Source organism: Convolutriloba macropyga, chromosome 4 (assembly GCF_964194025.1).
Source record: "Convolutriloba macropyga chromosome 4, txConMacr16.3, whole genome shotgun sequence".
NCBI classification, from domain to species: domain Eukaryota; kingdom Metazoa; phylum Xenacoelomorpha; order Acoela; family Convolutidae; genus Convolutriloba; species Convolutriloba macropyga.
In genome coordinates, this window is record NC_134471.1 from 45248674 (window position 1) to 45270550 (window position 21877).

Consider the following 21877-nt stretch of genomic DNA (forward strand, 5'->3'; position numbering starts at 1 on the left):
AAAGAAAATCCTTCAGAGAGAATACAGAGAAATTGACTCATTAGAGTAGACAAAAGACTTTCAAAAAACTCGAAACCCCGGAAAGATGGAGTCAAGTATGACTTCCAGAAAAGATTATTTGAAAGACTTTATTATTTAAATAAATAAAGACTGAAAATACTCTTCCCTGATTGGATAAAAAGGGAATAATATCTTTTCCTTTCTTTCCTTTAGATGTTTATCTGTTTTCCCTCTTCTCAGAAGAGAAAGTTATTTAGTCAGTACCAGTTACCAACCTTATATAATAATAAAGTATATTCCTCTCTCTCTACTCCGCTCTTGTTTTGTATTGAGATATATGTTAGACATTAGCATTGGGGCCCGTGCACTGTCTACTGAAGCTCAGATAGAAGAGTAACAGACTAGAGATATAGAACTTTAGTTAGTCAGGTAAGCCTAATGAGTACATCATATTCTTGAGACAACCATAAGACAGTTCCAGAAGTACCCGAATAAAGGTAAGCTCAGAACACGTCTTAGTATACTCGCATCCACTCACATTGATAATCATTGAGAAAACAGGTTAGTTCTAAATCAATTTATGTGACTTTTTAGTTACCAATTGCCAAATATGTGGATGGTTTAGTCGTTTTTTACAAATCAAGAAAAATGTGAGACCATTTTCCTGAAGATTTGAAATGCATAAATTATGCATCATTCTTTTGTCATATTCGAAATTTTTTAACAGCGGTGTTTTGTTCAAAACTTGCCAAGACCTGCCAAAGCTTGATTTAAGACTTGCGAGCAGGTTTGAAAAAGCATCTCAAGAGAATGATTTAAAGGAATAGAAGGTTTAAAAGAATTTAAGATTCCTGTTACAGACATGCCCCTCGATAAACAGCCATAAGTGTTTTCCGTTAAGCTACCGATGCGTATATTTTTTGCGTCTGGTACCCTATGTACGAGCATTTTTTTGTTCGACGTTTTCGGGTTTGCTATGTTACATGTTTAAGGAGCGCTAAGACTTAAGCAGATAAAGGGATTTTACATGGTCTCACAGAGCGTCCTAAAACGCATGTACTACGTTACGCTGCATGTGTAAGGAGCGCTAGAAAGGCAAAGATTAGAGCTAAGAAATGCTGACATAGCACTCGAAAAATAACTAACATTTAGTAGAAGATACAAATAAACAAAAGGAAGAAAAAAATATAAAGAAGGAACGCAGGACAGAGAGAGTAAGAGGAGTTGATGAAAACAAACAATTACCCATTATTTAAGCCAAGAATATAGGAGCAGTTTTCGGCAGCCAAATGTGCGCGAAACCGTGCTCCTCACTTACCAGTCATAGGTCTTATCCCATACGCCACCGAAGCGTATTGCTTTTGTGTATTGCAATTTATACATGAAAAGATTTTCAGTCAAAATTTTTTTGGCTCTCTTGCTTTTGCTCAACCGCGTGCTTAATAAGCACAAAACACAATATGGCAGTACAGGGTGTCTCAAAACACATATATTTCGCTAGGCTCCAATTTTAAGTGCCGTTTAAACATGTGAAGATCTGTGCGCTGTTATTTATTGCAGTCAGGTGCGATTTACGTTTATTATAATAGATAGATAGAACGCTAAAAACGAGGGACAAAAAAGAAACAGAAGGAACAAAAAAACAGACAGACAGACAGGAGTGGATGAAAAACAACAAATCACCATTTGGGAGCTAATTCCTGCAACAAATTGGGCGCGAAACCCAGCCCGTCGTCCAACTGCCAGAGGCCTTATCCTTTACGCTGCAGATGAATTTTGCTTTGTTTGTTTCACTTTCTACATCAGGAAATTCTTGATCAATGGCTTAGTACCTCATTTGTTCTTCTTATGCTGCTTGCTTAAAGATTGCAAAGCAAGTGCAGATATTTGCAAAACAGGAGCTTAAAGATGGCGGTGTAGCGCGTCCCAAAACGCATTTATTACGGTAGGCTGCATCTTTAAGGACCATTTAAACATGTGAAGATGTGAGTTTTGCTAATCATAGTTAGAAAGAAGAAAAAAGAAAAACACAAAATAATGCCAAAGCTTTGATGAATGTTTTTTGGCGCGCTTGTTCTTCTCATGCTACATGATTAAAGAACGCAAAATATGTGCAGATTAGAATTTTAATAATGGGATTAAAACTCGTCTAAAAACGCATTTATTACGATAGTCTGGTGTTTAAGGACAGTTAAGCACATGTTGAGATAGGAGAAGAGTTAATCCTTGCGCTCAAATGCGACTTAAATTTAATATAATTGATAGATAGGAAGAAAAATAAAACAAAGAAAAGTAAAAAAAGAAATAAAGAGAAAGGAAGAAGAGACAGAGAGGAGTTTAAGAAAGAACAACATTTACCAACTTTTTGGGCCAAGAGACGGGAACCATTTTCAGCAGCAACTCGGGCGGGAACCCCTTCTCCTCTCTTAACAGTCATAGGTGTTATCTCTCACGCCACCAATGCGTATGGCTTTTGTCTGTTGCACTTTCTGCATCAGCAAACTTTTAGCCAATGGCTTTCTTGGCTCGCATTTTTGCTATGCTGCTTGAATAATAATCTCAAAACATGTGCAGAATAGAAGATTAAATATTGCGTCAAAGGGCGTCTCAAGGCGCATGTATTACGCTAGGCTTCATGTTTAAGGGCCGTTAAAACGCGAGAAGATAGCAGAGCGCGTGAGGATATGAGCATTGCGCTACAGTGCGACTTACGTTTAGTATAATAGTTTATTTCGTGGCACGCTCACAAAGCATGACTGCACGCAAGCACGCATAATTAAACAAACGGAAAAACACACGCACGCATGCACCCACCCACACATTCAAACACACGCACACACAGAAACACAAACACGAACACAAATGCACCAAATATTATTTTAAAATATAATTTGTAATTCAAGGACATATTTCATTGGGTGGATAGCCAAACGGGCGCAGAGCAGAATGCCTCAAAATGAAATTTTAAAGCCTAATTTTTCCCGTGCTCTGAGAGTGGTTGATAGTAAACACATTATTTGAAAGTCCGTTTTTTGTTTGAAAAATACTGACAAAATAGCGCAACGAAGCTCAGTCCGCGGTCGGAACATCCTCCCCTTCTCCACCGAACACCTTAAGCGACAACAGCTACTTATTCGCGATTTCTTATGTTTGTTGTACTTTAATTTAAACCACTCAGATAATTTGGCTGTCCAAATTTAAGCATTCGGCTCTGACTCTCATTTTTTTCTCATTTGGTTCTGCGCCCGCCTAGTACCGTTTCGTTGTGAGTGAATGTGGTTTCTTTTGGCTTTGAAAAAAACGCTCAACCCACTTAGTTGGGCGTAGAAATCTAAATCATTCGGATAGTTGACTGAATCGTCAAGATAATTGGGATCTATTCTGTTTGCCCCCCCCCGTGTTTTTTACGCCCCCAGTGCTTTTTACGCCCCCAATTACAAGTTATATGTTGTTATATAGCACGTTACTATGTAAAAGAAGCACGTGCGCCTGAGGGCGTAAAAGATATAAGCCCACTAAACTGGTGGGGGGTGCAAACTAGAACAGATCCGATATTTTCAGATCCGATATTTAGCCATTGGCCAAAATAGGACCGTGGATAGACTCCATTTGACCAAAATTACCTATGAAAAACTGTAACTCGTCTTTACCTAGCAAGCTTGACCGCGTAAATTTGGTTAATTTTGACCCCACTTTCGCGACTTTTCATACGTCGATGTCTATAAACCTGGTCCAGGTTTCTAGACCCAGGTTGAGGTGCACGACTTAAAGATCTCTCTGATCAGAACGTTTTCGGCCGTGGACAAGGGGTCTGGTTCGATATCAGAAATTAGTCTGGAAAAAAAGATGCCTGGAAACAGCCTTTTGGCTATCTGGAACGATCTGATCTTGAGTCGTGCATCTGAACCTTGAGAACATCAGTGAATAACTTAAGAGGATTGCATTAACCCACTTGCAGAGAGTAGGTGCGAAATCGGAGATCTCTTTTTTCCACTTCTCCAGCTGTTGAAAAGACTCCTGTTTTGTGATGTCATACACTAGCACTGCCCCAACTGAGTTCCGATAGTAGGCACTGCTGATCACTCGGTACCTTAATAATATAGCAAATATCAGCTGTCAAACAATATTGAGAGAAGGCTCAGTACTCGGATTTTACCACTACCTAGGTTGTTCCATTATTGCAACCAGCACGGGGAGGGGATGATATCCGTTCGAAACTATACGGACGACCACCGGCTAAGCAATCGCCACAGTTTAATCACCACACCACAGGCTATATTGCATGCCACAACCAAAAAACACAAGAGCTATTTTTTTCAAATATTCTGATGGTCCAAGTGCAATTAACACTAACAAACTTCTGAGTGATGATGCATCTCACCATGGAGTCATAAATTTGGTTATATCCAGGTTATAAATTGATAAAGGTTGTCCAAGATTTCAGTTCTTCTTTGTTTTGAATTTTTTAGCTCAGAGAAAATTTCTCTGCGAAGCAAATAGCTTTTTTCGCTCAATAGAAAGCATAGCTGGCATATTGCCTGAAAATAGCCAAGATAGTTTTGCAGATCTGCAGCCTCAAAAAGATAACAAATAAACAGACGAAAACATTTCTGCTTTTCATTAAATATTGCAATGACATATTTTGATTAAGAACCTGTATAACTTATTGCTGCTTCTATTAGTTGCTCTGAAATAACCTTCAATTAGAGTGACACACACTCGATGGGTCTTAGCTCTTTGAATTAAAGCACAAGAAAGAGTCACGAAATCATTTTTGAGAGGTAAGTCACGTGTGACCATAAACTTAATAACGCAAGTGAATAAAAAACCTTGATCCACCAAAAGTGCAAAAAAGACGTCACGCACTCAATTCAGTTGAACATGAATGAACGAATGAAGAGAAAGCAGATTTGAAGTGATTGAGACGTCATATGTTGTCACAAAAATCTTGACGAAATAAAAAATAATGGCAGGTGGCAGGGCAAGTCCTGAAATAAAATTTAATGCAGCAAACAGGAGACAACACTGTTGCCAACCGTAAAAGAGCAGCCTCCGATAATTAACAAGTCATAAACCAAGACGTCCAAGAAAGTATATAGAATACTAGGAAAAAGTAAAAGCAAATTTACATTTTTTTTCACTTTTAGAGAAACAGGGCTATCGAAGATAATGGGTAGAACAACGTCAACTCCCAAAGACCATTACACAATGGTAGCTAGGACACAAAACGCTAACTTTATAGAAAACAACTGAGAGACGAAGTAACACGAAAACAAACATTTCGTAAAAATCGATTTTTACGATCGAGTGTACGATCGAGTTCATTGCACAAAAGTGGCAACAAAGTAATTGAAACCTGCTAAGAAAATCTAAACTCCTCAATTTCCTTCAGTGATCTACAGAAAGAAAACATATATCAACTTAAATTCAAGAATAAATAAAAATTGGGGCCACAATAAAAGTAGCAACATAACCAAATCATTTTTTTCTCAAACAAATGGTAAAGACAATAGAACCAATAACAGCAATCTGAATCGCCTAAATGGATTCAATTATGCCTAATGAAATCAAATAATGGAGAAAAAGAGCTGTTTTTAATGACTCAGGGCCCAAACAGGAAAAAAACAATTACGAAAGAAGGGGAAAATTCGAAAAGTCATAAAAATTTTCAAAAAGTTGTGTCTAAGTTGAAATCTGTTAGCTATGAACAAAACAAATAAATAGATTCAAAAATTAAAAATTAGTGACCCTAATAACTTATCATTAGTAAGACTAAGTGTCAGAAAAATAGAGTACAGATACCTGAATTCGCAAAATAAAAAAATAACCGATAATTTCGAAAAAAGTTGGGCAAAATTCGTTAAAAACCTTCAGTTTCGAAATAAAAAAAAGATTAACTCGAAACTGTCTAATAAAATTGCCAATGGGATTCATCATTATTGAGACAAAGTGATAGAAAAACTACACTCCAAAAAATGCAAAATCCACAAACATTAATATTTTTCGAATGCAACCTGTGCCAAAGTCACGAAAAACATAAGATATGGGTCAAAACCTTTCAAATGACTCGAATTTTCTAGCCCATAAAGAAGCTACCTAGAATTTTAAATAATGAGGCTGAGATGTAGAACAATAATGAAGGAATAAAAAACCAAAAAAATGTTAAATTCTTTTGAAAACATGTAGTGCAAAATTCGTAAAAACGGTTCCATTTCTATTAAAATTGGTAAATTAATATGAAATATCAAAAAAGCTATAAAAACAGGCGAAACCTAATAAATCACTTACTGTTTATGAAGACAATAAACGTCTAAGTCTTGAAAACCAGTATTTTCTCGTTGACGACAACACAGATCAAAATATTCCAAGACCAAAATGGTACGCAAGAAAGAAAACAAAAACAAGTGGTAAAAAATTAACTTCCAAATAAACTCTGATGCATATAAGAACAAGGTCAATTTTTCCAATAACGATGGATAGCGTTTTAAATACTTCATCTACCAATACTTATTGCAGAAAAATTCGAAAAATGAAGAGAAAGTTGAGCATCGGAAAAGCTTAAAAAAACAAATGAGATTGATTTGAAACTCGTTCAAATTTATAAAACAAACCGAAATGTTTTTCATGGGAACAACAGGAAATTTGTTGTAATTTTGGTTTTTTGCAAATCACATCTTTTTTCCTCGAAAAATCATGAAAAAAACCATAATTTTAAAAAGTTGCGTGTTTCTTATTGCAGATATATAAAATCACGTTTGCGCAATAACAACCGTCTTTCTGGAATAACAGACACCTTTGTTCAAATCTGAGGTTCCAAGCGTAATTTATCAAAAATCTAAAATATGCATTTCACAATGGTGCCATTACATTTGTTTTATCTGGATAATGTACACTGATAGGGTTTGAACGGTTGACGATCAATAATTAACATTAATTCTTATACCAAAAACAAGTAAACTAGAAAATACAGGACAGGAAAAATCTTGATAACTTGAGACTGCACATCAAATCCAACCCACATCATACAAGGTTTTAGTTCGTGTTTTTGAATTATTTAACTCACAGAAAGTATCTCTGCGAAATACATTAATATTTCCACGCTCAATAAAGTTGTCATACACAAAATATAATAAATAAAGCAAACAATTTAGAAACAGAATTGAACCTCTGCTTTCCTGGGATATCTAACCTCGTCAACAACGAAACGGACCAAAATTCTCCATAAAATTTCAAATTCGTTTTCAGAAACCTTTTCGCTTTTCCGTGATGTCTGCTAAGATCTCATTAGAAATAAGTGATCGGATCAAAATAGTGCTTTCGTTCAATCACAGCTTAATATTCCGTTTCATTGTTGCATGTTAATATTAGTAACTGATGTTCTTGGCTAGTTTTATTTCTGTTCTCCTCAGTTTAAGTATGTTTCCATTATAGTCTGCGTTATGATTGGTAAGCTAAAAAATTTGGTCAACGAATAAGCCATCAGCTCATTTTTTACTTGTTGGCAAATTTAACGCCCTTTTTGGACACTTAGAAATCAAGAACTTTTTTTCAAACGAGTGCGTGTCAGATAGCTGTTATCTCTTAAATCTTTTTAAGAGCAAGCCTCCATGGTTGTTGTAACTGGCAAAAGACAAAAATAAGATAATGCAGAATAGGAAAAAAGGGAAGTGAAAAGGGCTGAATAGAAACTAACTGGTCTCAAAATTTAATTTTAGAATGATCTTTGATAAATATTACAAACAAACCATTTTTTTCTCGAATAACAAGGGATATTTTTTTTATTTTAAATGTGTCAATACGTATTGCAGAAAAATTCAAAAATTGAAGGAAAAGTTCAGTAATCGGAGAGTCCAGAAAATGAAGGGAAAGCATCTCATATTGGTTTTAAGCTCCTTCAAATTTTTAAGATGAACCAAAATGATTTGGTCTGTCTCCTTTTTTTTTATTCTTCTGAAGTCTAAAAACCGTCATCTTTGAGTTGATAATTTTTCATGGGAATAACAAGAGATTTGTTATGATTTTCGCTTTTGCAAATCGCATCTTTTTTTTATTTTCGAAAAGCAAATCATGAAAATAATCACAAATTCAAAAAGTTGTGTCTTTTGTTTGACTGGATATAATTGAAACCACGTTCTGCAAAATAGCAACCAACTTTAATGAATTTTTAAAAATATTTTCAACAAGAGAACTGTTTATGTCTGATGTTCCGTGTGCAAATAGATCTACGAAAAAACTGAGCTATGCTTTTTATAACTGAGTTATTACATTAGTTTTATCCGGACACTAGAAACTCATCAAATTTTTTTTTCAGATAACAAAGGATAGTTTTCTGTATTTTTATAAACCAATAATTATCGTAGAAAAAAAATCGAAGTGATGTGAGATTTTAATGCTGCAACTGGTTGAATAAAGCCTAAATTTGAATTTCTGCACGTGAAAAGTACTGGGCTCTCAAAAACCAATAATTTGTTAAAAACTTTCTTTTCAATTGACTTTAGAACACTTTAATGTCACGCTTTATAACTACTCGCTTTTAGCTCTTCGACCTACTTCCGCGTGATTAAATTCATTTTTGCATTTTGACTTTTTCTTTGATCGTACAAGGTAAAAAAAACTGTGAACAGATTTTAAAAAAGACAGCACAACAATACAATTCAAATTCTTTGAAGTGTAACGAGAGAAGGGCAATAATAGCCCCAATATAGCTATCGCACTGCGGGTTTTAAAAAAAGATTAATAGGAAAAACGATGACAATTTATATTAACAAATTGGAACCAGAATGCGACTTCAGCTATCCTGGCATATCTTAACTCGTCGACAACGAAACGGACCAAAATGTTCCATGACTAAAAAGGTAAGCAAAAAAGAAAAAAAAACAAGTGGTATTAAAATGTTAACTTAAAAAAAACTCTCGCATTTTAGCTCGCGCATAACAGCAATCTGAATCGCCTAAATGGATTCAATTATGCCTAATGAAATCAAATAATGGAGAAAAAGAGCTGTTTTTAATGACTCAGGGCCCGAACAGGAAAAAAACAATTACGAAAGAAGGGGAAAATTCGAAAAGTCATAAAAATTTTCAAAAAATTGTGTCTAAGTTGAAATCTGTTAGCTATGAACAAAACAAATAAATAGATTCAAAAATTAAAAATTAGTAACCCTAATAACTTATCATTAGTAAGACTAAGTGTCAGAAAAATAGAGTACAAATACCTGAATTCGCAAAATAAAAAAATAACCAATAATTTCGAAAAAAAGTTGGGCAAAATTCGTTAAAAACCTTCAGTTTCGAAATGAAAAAAAGATTAACTCGAAAATGTCTAATAAAATTGCCAATGGGATTCATCATTATTGAGACAAAGTGATAGAAAAACTACACTCCAAAAAATGCAAAATCCACAAACATTAATATTTTTCGAATGCAACCTGTGCCAAAGTCACGAAAAACATAAGATATGGGTCAAAACCTTTCAAATGACTCGAATTTTCTAGCCCATAAAGAAGCTACCTAGAAATTTAAATAATGAGGCTGAGATGTAGAACAATAATGAAGGAATAAAAAACCAAAAAATTGTTAAATTCTTTTGAAAACATGTAGTACAAAATTCGTAAAAACGGTTCCATTTCTATTAAAATTGGTAAATTAATATGAAATATCAAAAAAACTATAAAAACAGGCGAAACCTAAAAAATCACTTACTGTTTATGAAGACAATAAACGTCTAAGTCTTGAAAACCAGTAGTTTCTCGTTGACGACAACACAGATCAAAATATTCCAAGACCAAAATGGTACGCAAGAAAGAAAACAAAAACAAGTGGTAAAAAATTAACTTCCAAATAAACTCTGATGCATATAAGAACAAGGTCAATTTTTCCAATAACGATGGATAGCGTTTTAAATACTTCATCTACCAATACTTATTGCAGAAAAATTCGAAAAATGAAGAGAAAGTTGAGCATCGGAAAAGCTTAAAAAAACAAATGAGATTGATTTGAAACTCGTTCAAATTTATAAAACAAACCGAAATGTTTTTCATGGGAACAACAGGAAATTTGTTGTAATTTTGGTTTTTTGCAAATCACATCTTTTTTCCTCGAAAAATCATGAAAAAAACCATAATTTTAAAAAGTTGCGTGTTTCTTATTGCAGATATATAAAATCACGTTTGCGCAATAACAACCGTCTTTCTGGAATAACAGACACCTTTGTTCAAATCTGAGGTTCCAAGCGTAATTTATCAAAAATCTGAAATATGCATTTCACAATGGTGCCATTACATTTGTTTTATCTGGATAATGTACACTGATAGGGTTTGAACGGTTGACGATCAATAATTAACATTAATTCTTTTACCAAAAACAAGTAAACTAGAAAATACAGGACAGGAAAAATCTTGATAACTTGAGACTGCACATCAAATCCAACCCACATCATACAAGGTTTTAGTTCGTGTTTTTGAATTATTTAACTCACAGAAAGTATCTCTGCGAAATACATTAATATTTCCACGCTCAATAAAGTTGTCATACACAAAATATAATAAATAAAGCAAACAATTTAGAAACAGAATTGAACCTCTGCTTTCCTGGGATATCTAACCTCGTCAACAATGAAACGGACCAAAATTCTCCAAAAAATTTCAAATTCGTTTTCAGAAACCTTTTCGCTTTTCCGTGATGGTCTGCTAAGATCTCATTAGAAATAAGTGATCGGATCAAAATAGTGCTTTCGTTCAATCACAGCTTAATATTCCGTTTCATTGTTGCATGTTAATATTAGTAACTGATGTTCTTGGCTAGTTTTATTTCTGTTCTCCTCAGTTTAAGTATGTTTCCATTATAGTCCGCGTTATGATTGGTAAGCTAAAAAATTTGGTCAACGAATAAGCCATCAGCTCATTTTTTACTTGTTGGCAAATTTAACGCCCTTTTTGGACACTTAGAAATCAAGAACTTTTTTTCAAACGAGTGCGTGTCAGATAGCTGTTATCTCTTAAATCTTTTTAAGAGCAAGCCTCCATGGTTGTTGTAACTGGCAAAAGACAAAAATAAGATAATGCAGAATAGGAAAAAAGGGAAGTGAAAAGGGATCAATAGAAACTAACTGGTCTCAAAATTTAATTTTAGAATGATCTTTGATAAATATTACAAACAAACCATTTTTTTCTCGAATAACAAGGGATATTTTTTTACATTTTAAATGTGTCAATACGTATTGCAGAAAAATTCAAAAATTGAAGGAAAAGTTCAGTAATCGGAGAGTCCAGAAAATGCAGGGAAAGCATCTCATATTGGTTTTAAGCTCCTTCAAATTTTTAAGATGAACCAAAATGATTTGGTCTGTCTCCTTTTTTTTATTCTTCTGAAGTCTAAAAACCATCATCTTTGAGTTGATAATTTTTCATGGGAATAACAAGAGATTTGTTATGATTTTCGTTTTTGCAAATCGCATCTTTTTTTTATTTTCGAAAAGCAAAAAAGCAAATCATGAAAATAATCACAAATTCAAAAAGTTGTGCCTTTTGTTTGATTGGATATAATTGAAACCACGTTCTGCAAAATAGCAACCAACTTTAATGAATTTTTAAAAATTTTTTCAACAAGAGAACTGTTTATGTCTGATGTTCCATGTGCAAATAGATCTACGAAAAAACTGAGCTATGCTTTTTACAACTGAGTTATTACATTAGTTTTATCCGGACACTGGAAACTCATCAAATTTTTTTTTCAGATAACAAAGGATAGTTTTCTGTATTTTTATAAACCAATAATTATCGTAGAAAAAAAATCGAAGTGATGTGAGATTTTAATGCTGCAACTGGTTGAATAAAGCATAAATTTGAATTTCTGCACGTGAAAAGTACTGGGCTCTCAAAAACCAATAATTTGTTAAACACTTTCTTTTCAATTGACTTTAGAACAGTTTAATGTCACGCTTTATAACTACTCGCTTTTAGCTCTTCGACCTACTTCCGCGTGATTAAATTCATTTTTGAATTTTGACTTTTTTTTGACCGTAAAAGGTAAAAAGAACTGTGAACAGATTTTAAAAAAGACAGCACAACAATACAATTCAAATTCTTTGAAGTGTAACGAGAGAAGGGCAATAATAGCCCCAATATAGCTATCGCACTGCGGGTTTTAAAAAATGATTAATAGGAAAAACGATGACAATTTATATTAACAAATTGGAACCAGAATGCGACTTCAGCTATCCTGGCATATCTTAACTCGTCGACAACAAAACGGACCAAAATGTTCCATGACTAAAAAGGTAAGCAAAAAAGAAAAAAAACAAGTGGTATTAAAATGTTAACTTAAAAAAAAACTCTCGCATTTTAGCTCTAACGCATAAAAACTCTGACCTTACAAGGTCATTTTTTTCAAATAACGGTGGATAGCTTTTTAAATATTTCATGTACCAATACTTATTGCAGAAAAATTCGAAAAATGAAGAGAAAGTTGAGCATCGGAAATGCTTGAAAAAAAACAACTGAGATTGATTTAAAACTCGTTCAAATTTAATATACAAAACGAGATTTTTTCATGGGAACAACAGGAAACTTGTTGTAATTTTTGTTTTTGCAAATCACATCTATTTTTTCTCGAAAAATCATGAAAAAAGCCATAATTTTAAAAAATTGCGTAGTTCTTTTTGCTTATATATGAAATCACGTTCTGCGCAACAACAGCCGTCGTTCTTGAATTTTTTAAATAAATTTTCCAACGGAGACCTTTGTTAATGTCTGATAATCCAAGTGCAATCTATCAAAATCTGAAGTACGGTTTTCACAATAAGGTCTTTATTTTGTTATATTCGGATAATGTAAACTGATTGGGTTTGAACGATTGAAGAATGATAATTAACATTACTTCTTTTTCCAAATACAAGTCAAATAGAAAATGCAGGAAAACACTTGGTAACTTGAGTGTGCACATCAAATCCCAAAGTTTTCACCCAAGGTTTTAATTCTTGTTTTTGAATTTTTTAACTCACAGAAAGTATCTCTGCGAAATACTCTTGGTACTTCCAAATTGGTACTTCCAACCTCAATAAAATTATCATGCAAAAATTATTTTAAGTTAAGCAAACAATTTGGAAACAGAATTGACCCTCTGCTGTCCTTGGATATCCAACCTCGCCGATAATGACCCGGACCAGCATTTTCCATAGAAATTTCAAATTCGTTTTCTTAAACCTTCTGTCTTTTCCGTAATGGTCTGCTACAATCTCATTAGAAACTAGTGATCGGGTCAAAATAGTGCTTTTTTAGTTTCTATTATAGTCTAATTTATGGTTGGTAATCTGAAAATTTTTTTTCAACAAATAGGCCATCAGTTCAGTTTGTACTTGTCGGCAAATCTAATGCCTTTTCCACAATAGCACCCGTCTTTATTGAATTTTCAAATATATTTTCAACAAGAGAACTGTTTATGTCTGATGTTCTATGTGCAATCAGATTTACCAAAAATCTGAGCTATGCTTTTTACAACGGAGTTATTACGTTAGTTAAATCCGGGCAGAAGAAACTCATTCATTATATTACAAGGAAATCAGTTTTTTCAGATAACAAAATCCCAAAATGAGGTGAAATCTTAATACTGCAGATTGTTGAATTAATGCATATTTTTGAATTTAAGCTCCCTCAAACCTACTCGAGGACCGAAATTATTTCGTCTGTCTCCCCTATTATTTGAGCGCAAGTACAACAATCCACGTTCTGCATGACAACACACACCTTTTTTCAAGTTTTTTAATCTTTCCAATACGAAAACTTTATGTTCTGGTTGGTGATACCACAATCATAACATAATGTATGATACCATAATCATAGCACACGACCTCAGCATTTTTGTGGTTTTGTGCAATTTCGAGCGCTTTCTGGAATTATTTCGAGAAGGAAATATAGGATCTTTTCCACTAGCGCCCTCCCTCAAGTAAAGTGAGCACCCGCAATTAGTGTATTTTTAAATACTGCGTATGCATTTGAACTGTTACATGTGAATATGTGTGAATAGACATTTAGAAAATACTAACAAAGCGGAAGTTTGAAATAAATACGTGCATAGTAATAAAGCACTGCATATATTGTAAACATTAACCAAAAATTGTTTTTATTGGTTTTTTTTGGTTTCGGGCTTTGTAACGTGACCCATGTTTATTTTCTTGAAAATAAATGCAAATAGGGGTGTTAATCTTTTGTACCCTATACGTAGTTATGAAAAAATTTAACCTTTTCAGAAAGGAGTTAAACTTTGATTTTTGGGGGTCCTAAATTTCGGCTATATAGGACTGGGGAGGGGGACCATATTCTATTTTCTTCATATGGTGATGCAGCATCGCATTCACAGTCGCAATTTTTCTCTGATCAAATTTTATTCAGATTTAACTTGAGTTCAGATCGTTTTCAAAGAACTAGAGAAATTGATTTGAAAGGTTTAATAACTGTGCAACAAATTGTAATAACCCAACTTGTGGTATATCAACCTAATAGAGCTGCTACTTCAGCAGAGCTGTGGTGCAGGGTGCTACAGTAACATGCCTGGCCGCGTTTCTGGTATCGAGTTTCAAAAGTTTTCAATATAAATCGTTCGATCTGATTTTCGGTTTCTCACTATTCAGGCGATAAAAATCCTATTTGTTTCTCTGCTTTCGATGCCAATTCGAGTGGAATTTTGGTAACTGCCGTTTGACTAAGAGTGAAGCTAATTACCGTTTAAAATTTGGTAATTTTGCTTAAAAAACAAGAACTATTATAAAAAAAACATTGCGTAATTTTGCAAAATGTTACTAAAATAAGATTGGACATCGTAAAATTTGATCAGTTTAAAATTTTTTCCCATTTGTTTTCGTCACTTCAAAAAATCCTAATAGATATGTACACTTTTAGTGAGCAAAAAGTATACAAATATATAAACAGTTTATCTCTGAGAAAAGCTGTTTTTGGATTCACAGTAAACCATTTTAGACGCAAAGTTTATTTTGTTGATCAATTTTATTCCCAGTGAAACAGTGTCTTTGTACCTTTCCTGTCCTGCAGTGTCCCAAATCTGTGCTTTGATGATTTTGTTGTCCACTCTCACTGATTTGGTTGCAAACTCGACACCTGCACAAATCAAACAGCTCAGTACATTGTTTCTATACAATTGCAAACTTAAATGCGGGTCAGCGATCTTTTACAAATTTCTCATAGAATGCTTGAAATTTTTTCTATTCTATATAATCAAGGTTTGTTTCCATGAGCGAGCTGATCTAAACTCTATTTTGCAACCTACTTCACAGAATTACCTCAAACAATCCGGAAGCTAACAGATTACCATAACTTTGACAAGACCAAATTCTAAATGATTTAGTTTCATTTTTTTTGAAGTTCCGTGAGTTCAATTATTGTATGGCTTGGTAAGATAATTTTGGTAGACTTTATTAACTCATTGACATGCCATTAGTTATCAGTTTAAAGTCATAATCCAAGTTAGGAATCACAGCAACTCTCGGATTAATGGCCCCTCGTCACTCTGATGATGATTTCTTATGTGAATCAAAACCCACACAATCGGGTTTTCAATTTAGTTTCATTCCGATTTAGACTCAGTTATCAAAATTTGATGTAGTAATTAAACGAATATGTCGTACCTATAGTGCTCCTTGAGTCGAGATTGAACTCATTTCTTGCAAACCGGGCCAGCAGATTGCTCTTTCCAACACCTGAGTCTCCAACTAACACTATTTTGAACAGGTAGTCATACTCGTCATCACTTCCTGGTGACCCTCGGAAAGACCTACGAGTAACTGTCAATGACTAACCCTAGAGTTGAGACTTCAAAATATGGAAAGATCCTACTAGACTGAAATTGTCTATTCATAGACTTCTTCGCCGTATTGCTATATATTAAGACGTTTGCTGAACAACTAGGAAGCGGGCCGAACAAAAATTAGCCATTTTAACACCTGTTCATTGGACACACAGACACAGTTCAATGACAAGCTTGAATCTTATGTTTTCTCTTCAATTTTGGATGCCTTTGGACTTAAAAGGATTTAATTGAGGCAGTATTCGTAACAACTCACGCTTGCAACCTAGCAATTCTTTATAATCTGAAACCTTTGGAGTTCAAGTGGTAGCACGCACACCGTACACACGCGAGCACACACCACAAAAACCAGGGTTTTTTGTTCTTTTCATGAGTTGAGATCAGGACGCAAGCGCAATTTAGATAGACGTTCCCAGGGCGAGGTCCTCGCTCAAAATGACCTATGAAAATAACCATCCAGACCATTTCTGCTTATGAAAATACCGAGGCAGACCGAAAACGCCTATGATCCAGACTTTGGCTCGTTCAAAATTTCGATGCGTTCATATGCTAGTTCAAAAACCTTTATGAAAAGACCCCTCCAGACCAAAAAGCATATGATCCAGACTTCGGCTTGTTTGTGTTTAAAAAGACCAATCTTTAAAATAAGCATGACGAAGACCTTGATAAAGAAGGGTGGCTTGTGTACGGGGTGGAACGTGGCTTGTCTATGTTGCAGAGTTGGTGCGTCTATGGGACAGACTTTGGCTTAACCGTAAGTACTGGGGCGTTCTTGATGCTCCGTTTTAAAAAAAAACCTTGCCTGTGTATTTTTGAACGCACTGTACCCCATGTATGCGTTCAAAAATGGTCTGCGTCATAAAAGAACAAACGAAAAACTCAAAATGGGTTAACAGCTTGTTGTTAACAACATGTTATATAATAATAATAAATTTCTTTTCAGTACCAAAAATATAAGCTCCGAATAATTAAACAAATTAGAGTAGAAAGCGTCGTACTGAACGAACGCTATGAGGCAATTTGCCTGTAGCAGCACCGTTTCAGAGCCATTCAAATTTAGATTATATGAACGAAACTCATTTAGTTACTTATACTGAGACCATTCAAGTGGAAAAGGAAAGACAGAGATAAAATGAAACAATTTTACGCACCAATTATCTAATTGAATTTAACTAAAAAAAATTAAAAAAAAAAACTCTTTTTTAACGAGCATACTACCAAAGCCAGTTTCCAAAAAATTTGGAATCGATCATGTAATTGTCCCGGAAGGAGTGTAGCGGCTTTTTCAAATTCTTTTCTGTGCAGTTTCTCAAACTTTTTATTCTATCAAAGACAAGAGTGGATAGGCTATTGTAGAGTATTCTCGATCAAAGATGAGGTAAGTTTTCGTTTCTCGCGTTTTAATTTTTCCATGAGAGGTATCGTTTTGATTCTCCGTTCAGTGTCGAATGATCAGTCAATTTCCTTATCAGTTATATACAATTTTATAGGTTCACTAGGATGTTCTCTTCGAATTACTTCTGATAAAAGTTTCAGAAGGTCATACACGTGAAGCTCAAAAACTGATGAAATTTTCATTGATCTACAATTACGAACTTCTTTATGTTTTGAGAATCCAAAAACTATTCTGATTAGTAAGTTTTGTTGATGTTGTATTTTTTCAGGAACACTTTTTACTGTGCAATACACTGGAACTCCGTATTGATAGTATGTTTGAATGTATTGTTTATAAAATTTCAGAAGTAATTCCATTTGGAGATATGTTTTGTTTGATATGAAATCGAAATTTATTGGTTACATTTCGTTAAAATGTAGTCTAAGTGCCCTTCAAATGTAAGTTTTTTTGTGAATTTGAACATCTGAATATTTAACACGTTTGCTCTCCTCTACTTCTTCCCCTTTGCAAATAAGTTTTTTGTCTGGTAAGTTGTTGGGTCCTAGCAGAAGTAATTGCGTTTTTTTGATACTGGGTGATAGTTTGTTACTCTCTAGTCAGCTGGAGATCAATCATTTGTATGTTCAGTTTGTTCATACTTGCCAAATATTTTCGTGTCCTCTGCGTATAACAATATTATTGTGCTTTGGTAATATATATATATATATATATATATATAAACATATAAATATTTATATATATATATATATATATACATATATATATAAATATATATATATATATATATATATATATATGTGATACTCCATGTGGAGCTGTAACCAAGTATTCAATGTATTATGTATAAACACTTTAAACTTCATATGTTATATAATAACCTCTTGTAAATAAGTTCATTTTGAGTTATGTAAACGCTATAGTTCTGGTTGATTAGACCGGTACCTAGCTGGTTCGTCTGACAAGAGATGCAAACTCGCAGACGTAAAATAAGCAAGCTGAAAAACAGTTAGTGAAACGTGGCCTTAATTCAACTTTAAACGTTGTTCTTTTATCCGCCAAAATTGAACTGTCATATAGAGTGAGACCAACCCTCACCCCCGAGCGAAGCCCGAGACTTAGAGCAGAACGTCCGGCTATAGTCCAACCGGACCAATCCTCATTAGACAATAATCAGATTCATACCAGACACTCTACACTCCACACGGAGAATCAAAAGGTACATCATCACATGGCGCAGTCTAGCAGATCTCCAATTGGAGTTAATTTATTCTGGGAAACGGGAGCAAACCCACCAGTTGAATGGCAACCGTGGTTAGCCACTTTCAAGATGGCCGTAATGGCCCAACACAATATAGAAGTCGAAAAGCTCCTACGGCTAAAGCCAGCGCGGACAGAATTATTTTATCCAACGATGCCAACACTAGAGGAAGAACTCGATAATGAAACCCGAGAAGAATCCAGACAAAGAGAACAACGTAACGAGAAAAGACGTGTGGACTGGGAAAATGAATGCAAAATAATAGAGACAAAAGGCCCAACAGTCGATAGAATCCCCTGGGACGAAGCGGACATGAAAGTCAAGAGTTTAATTTACTTGTCCCTTGGAGCAGAGGCCTGTCGCACATTTCACCAGAGAAACCCACACACAAGAATTGACAGATGCTCGACGAACGAACTAGTGCATGAATTGACACTTACATTTACAAGACCCAGAAACACCACATTCGACAGGTTTCAACTTTTCAAAGCACAACAACAACCAAATGAAAGCCTAGAGACTTTCTACAGTAGACTGAGAGAAGCAGGGTCACACTGCAGATTTGAACACTTAGAAGAAGACATCATAAAAGACCTGTTCCTAAGCAACATGAACAATACCGCAATCCAGATGGACCTATTGTCTGAAGTGAGAACCCCGCAGCAGGTATTAAATTATGCTATAAACCGCGAACGCGGACAGGCCAACCAGCAAGAAATACTTAGAGCAAACAGCACCTCCACATGGAACCAAGTCACATATATAAGACAAAATAGAAGACCGCAAGCTATACTACCTACACCCCAATCCGGAAAAATTGTGCCATGCTGGAAATGCGGAAACCCATTCACACCCAATCACCTACAAAACTGCCCGGCGAGAAACACAATATGCAAAATTTGCAAAAAACAAGGACACTTCTCGTCCATGTGCAAAGCACCCATGCCGGAAAGAAGAAGCCCACCACTACAAAGCTCGTCAAGCCCACAATCAAGATATCAGAACACCTACACACCGCGCCCCGGAAACAACCAACCCAGGAGAGTACGACATATAAAAGACAACACCGACCAAACGGAAACACAAAACTTTGAAGGTGAGCCAGATGAACTCGACGATGAAGATGCGGAAGCCGCCCTCTATATAAAAGAGCTCACAGAAGACTGGGCCAACGTGAATCTGATAAGACCAACAAAGTTCCACGCGGAGAAGAATTCAGTCATAAACAACGAGGGCACAGGTGAATTCTGGGTGGCAACGACAACCAACAACAAACGCATTGTATGGTTAGCTGACACAGGCTCCCCTAGAACATTCATGAACAAAGAAACAGCGAATGAACTACTCCTCCACATTTCAAAAGCCAGAATTGTTCCCTACATGGAACAAGAAAAATTTAAATGCTTCAACAATAAACAAATCAAAATCGAAGGAGTACTCCAGTTGGATCTCAAGTCAGGATCGTGGAACGCACCGGACTGTCAAATCCTACTGGTCGAAAACAAAACGAACAACATAATGGGTAGAGACATCTTACGAAAGCTCGGAATAACCCTCACGGCCAATAAAAATACAGGTAAGAAAGTACTCCATATCTCCGCTACAACAATAGAATCAAATATAATAAAATGGATACTTAAAAAATACCCCAAACTATGTACACGATTAGGAAAATCAAAGAACCACTTAGCCAAACCAACCATGAAAGAAAACTTTAAACCAATACAGCAAACAGGACGTAGAGTACCCCTCCATCTCCTGGATAAAGTAGAGGCCGAACTTGAAAAACTAATACAGGATAAACAAATAATCAGGCTAGACAAATGCTCGGACGAACATTTCATAAGTCCGGTGGTAATAACAGTGAAACACGACAAAAGCGTAAAAATCGCATTAGACTCAAAGAAGCTCAACGATGCAATACATAAAAACAAATATCAAATGCAAAGCATCGACCATCTAATAGACGAAGTAGCAAATTACAACTCCGAAAGGAAACAAAACCCAGGCCAATTCTACTTCAGCAAAATCGATCTGAAATATGCATATAGCCAAATCCCACTCGACCCAGACATCCAAAAACATTGCAACTTCAGTCTCCTAGGGGGAAAGCAACAGGAACCTACCGGTTCATAAACGGCTTTTACGGTTTAACAGACATGCCCGCAACATTTCAAAAAACGATCGACAAAACACTGGAGGGCATACATTCGAAATTTGCATTTTTGGACGATATACTCATTATCACTAAAGGCTCCTTGAATGATCATGAGAACGAATTAGACAAAATTCTAAACCTTCTAGACAAGGAAAACCTTGCAATAAAGCTACAAAAATGCGAATTCGCAAAGACAAATTTAGTTTGGCTGGGATTCAAAATACACCCAAATGGAATAATCCCAACTAACAAAAAATGCGAATCAATCATTAATTTAGATACACCGAAAACACTCAAGCAACTACGATCGTTCATGGGGTGCATACATCATCTCATTAAGTTCACTCCAAACCTCGCATCCCTCAGTGAGCCGCTCCGTCCATTACTCTCAGAAAGCAACTTAAAATCACAAAATAAACTGGACTGGAAAACGCTCCATACGGAGGCATTCGATAAAATAAAAGAAGCAATAAAATCAATAACAGAAAACAGATTATTCGACGTTAATTGCCCAACCAGAGTCCGGTGTGATGCAAGTAAAAAAGGCCTTGGGGCATGCTTAGAACAATTCGTAAATTCATCATGGTACCCAATCGCATACGCGAGCAGGTTCCTAAACAACTTGGAACAACGATATAGCACGAATGAACTAGAATTACTAGCAGTCGTCTGGGCTTTAGAACATTTCAAATATTACCTCTACGGCTCACATTTCACACTCCAAACGGATCACCAAGCATTGTTAAGCGCACTAAAAGAAAACAGAGGCAACAAAACATATCAAAGTCGCCTCACAAGATGGGTAGATAGATTACTACCCTTCCATTTTTCAGTAGAACATATACCAGGAAAAAATATGGGATTTGCTGATTACCTAAGCAGAAACCCATCATCTGACGCACCTTCCCCCTCAGACAGAGACAAAAACTTTGTCATTAACAATATCGAAGAAATTAAACACGCGTTACTGCGAGCAAATATTGCTCCAAATGGAGCGACCAATAAGAATACAGAACAAAATCAATCATATGACGTCACAAGTACTAAACACGCACACTCAAATAAAACAACCGCTTTTCGCCTATTACCTCACACAAAACAGTCGCTTTCTCTTTTACGCAAATTAAATTACAACAACCAAATTAAACACACAAAGTATTCAAAATTTAGTAGCAATTACAACACGCGCTAACCCCACAAAAGAAACATTCAAAATCCCCATTCAAAAAAGATTCAGAGCCCCCAACAAA

The 21877-nt window shown here is 35.2% G+C and overlaps 2 protein-coding genes across 3 annotated transcripts in view; both read right to left on the bottom strand.

Annotated features, from left to right (window-relative positions):
* Window positions 1-21877, bottom strand: part of LOC142337704 (E3 ubiquitin-protein ligase RNF185-like) — a 464852-nt gene that overhangs the window by 132310 nt on the left and 310665 nt on the right. The window lies entirely within an intron of this gene.
* The window catches only part of LOC142338452 (uncharacterized), a 147636-nt gene that overhangs the window by 90390 nt on the left and 35369 nt on the right, over window positions 1-21877 (bottom strand). For both annotated transcript variants that reach the window (XM_075388218.1, XM_075388217.1), the window contains exons 2-4: window positions 15637-15782; window positions 15028-15109; window positions 3953-4090 (exon numbers count right to left, since the gene is read on the bottom strand). In XM_075388218.1, the coding sequence (XP_075244333.1) occupies window positions 3953-4090; window positions 15028-15109; window positions 15637-15782 (366 nt within the window). The remainder of the gene's footprint in view (window positions 1-3952; window positions 4091-15027; window positions 15110-15636; window positions 15783-21877) is intronic.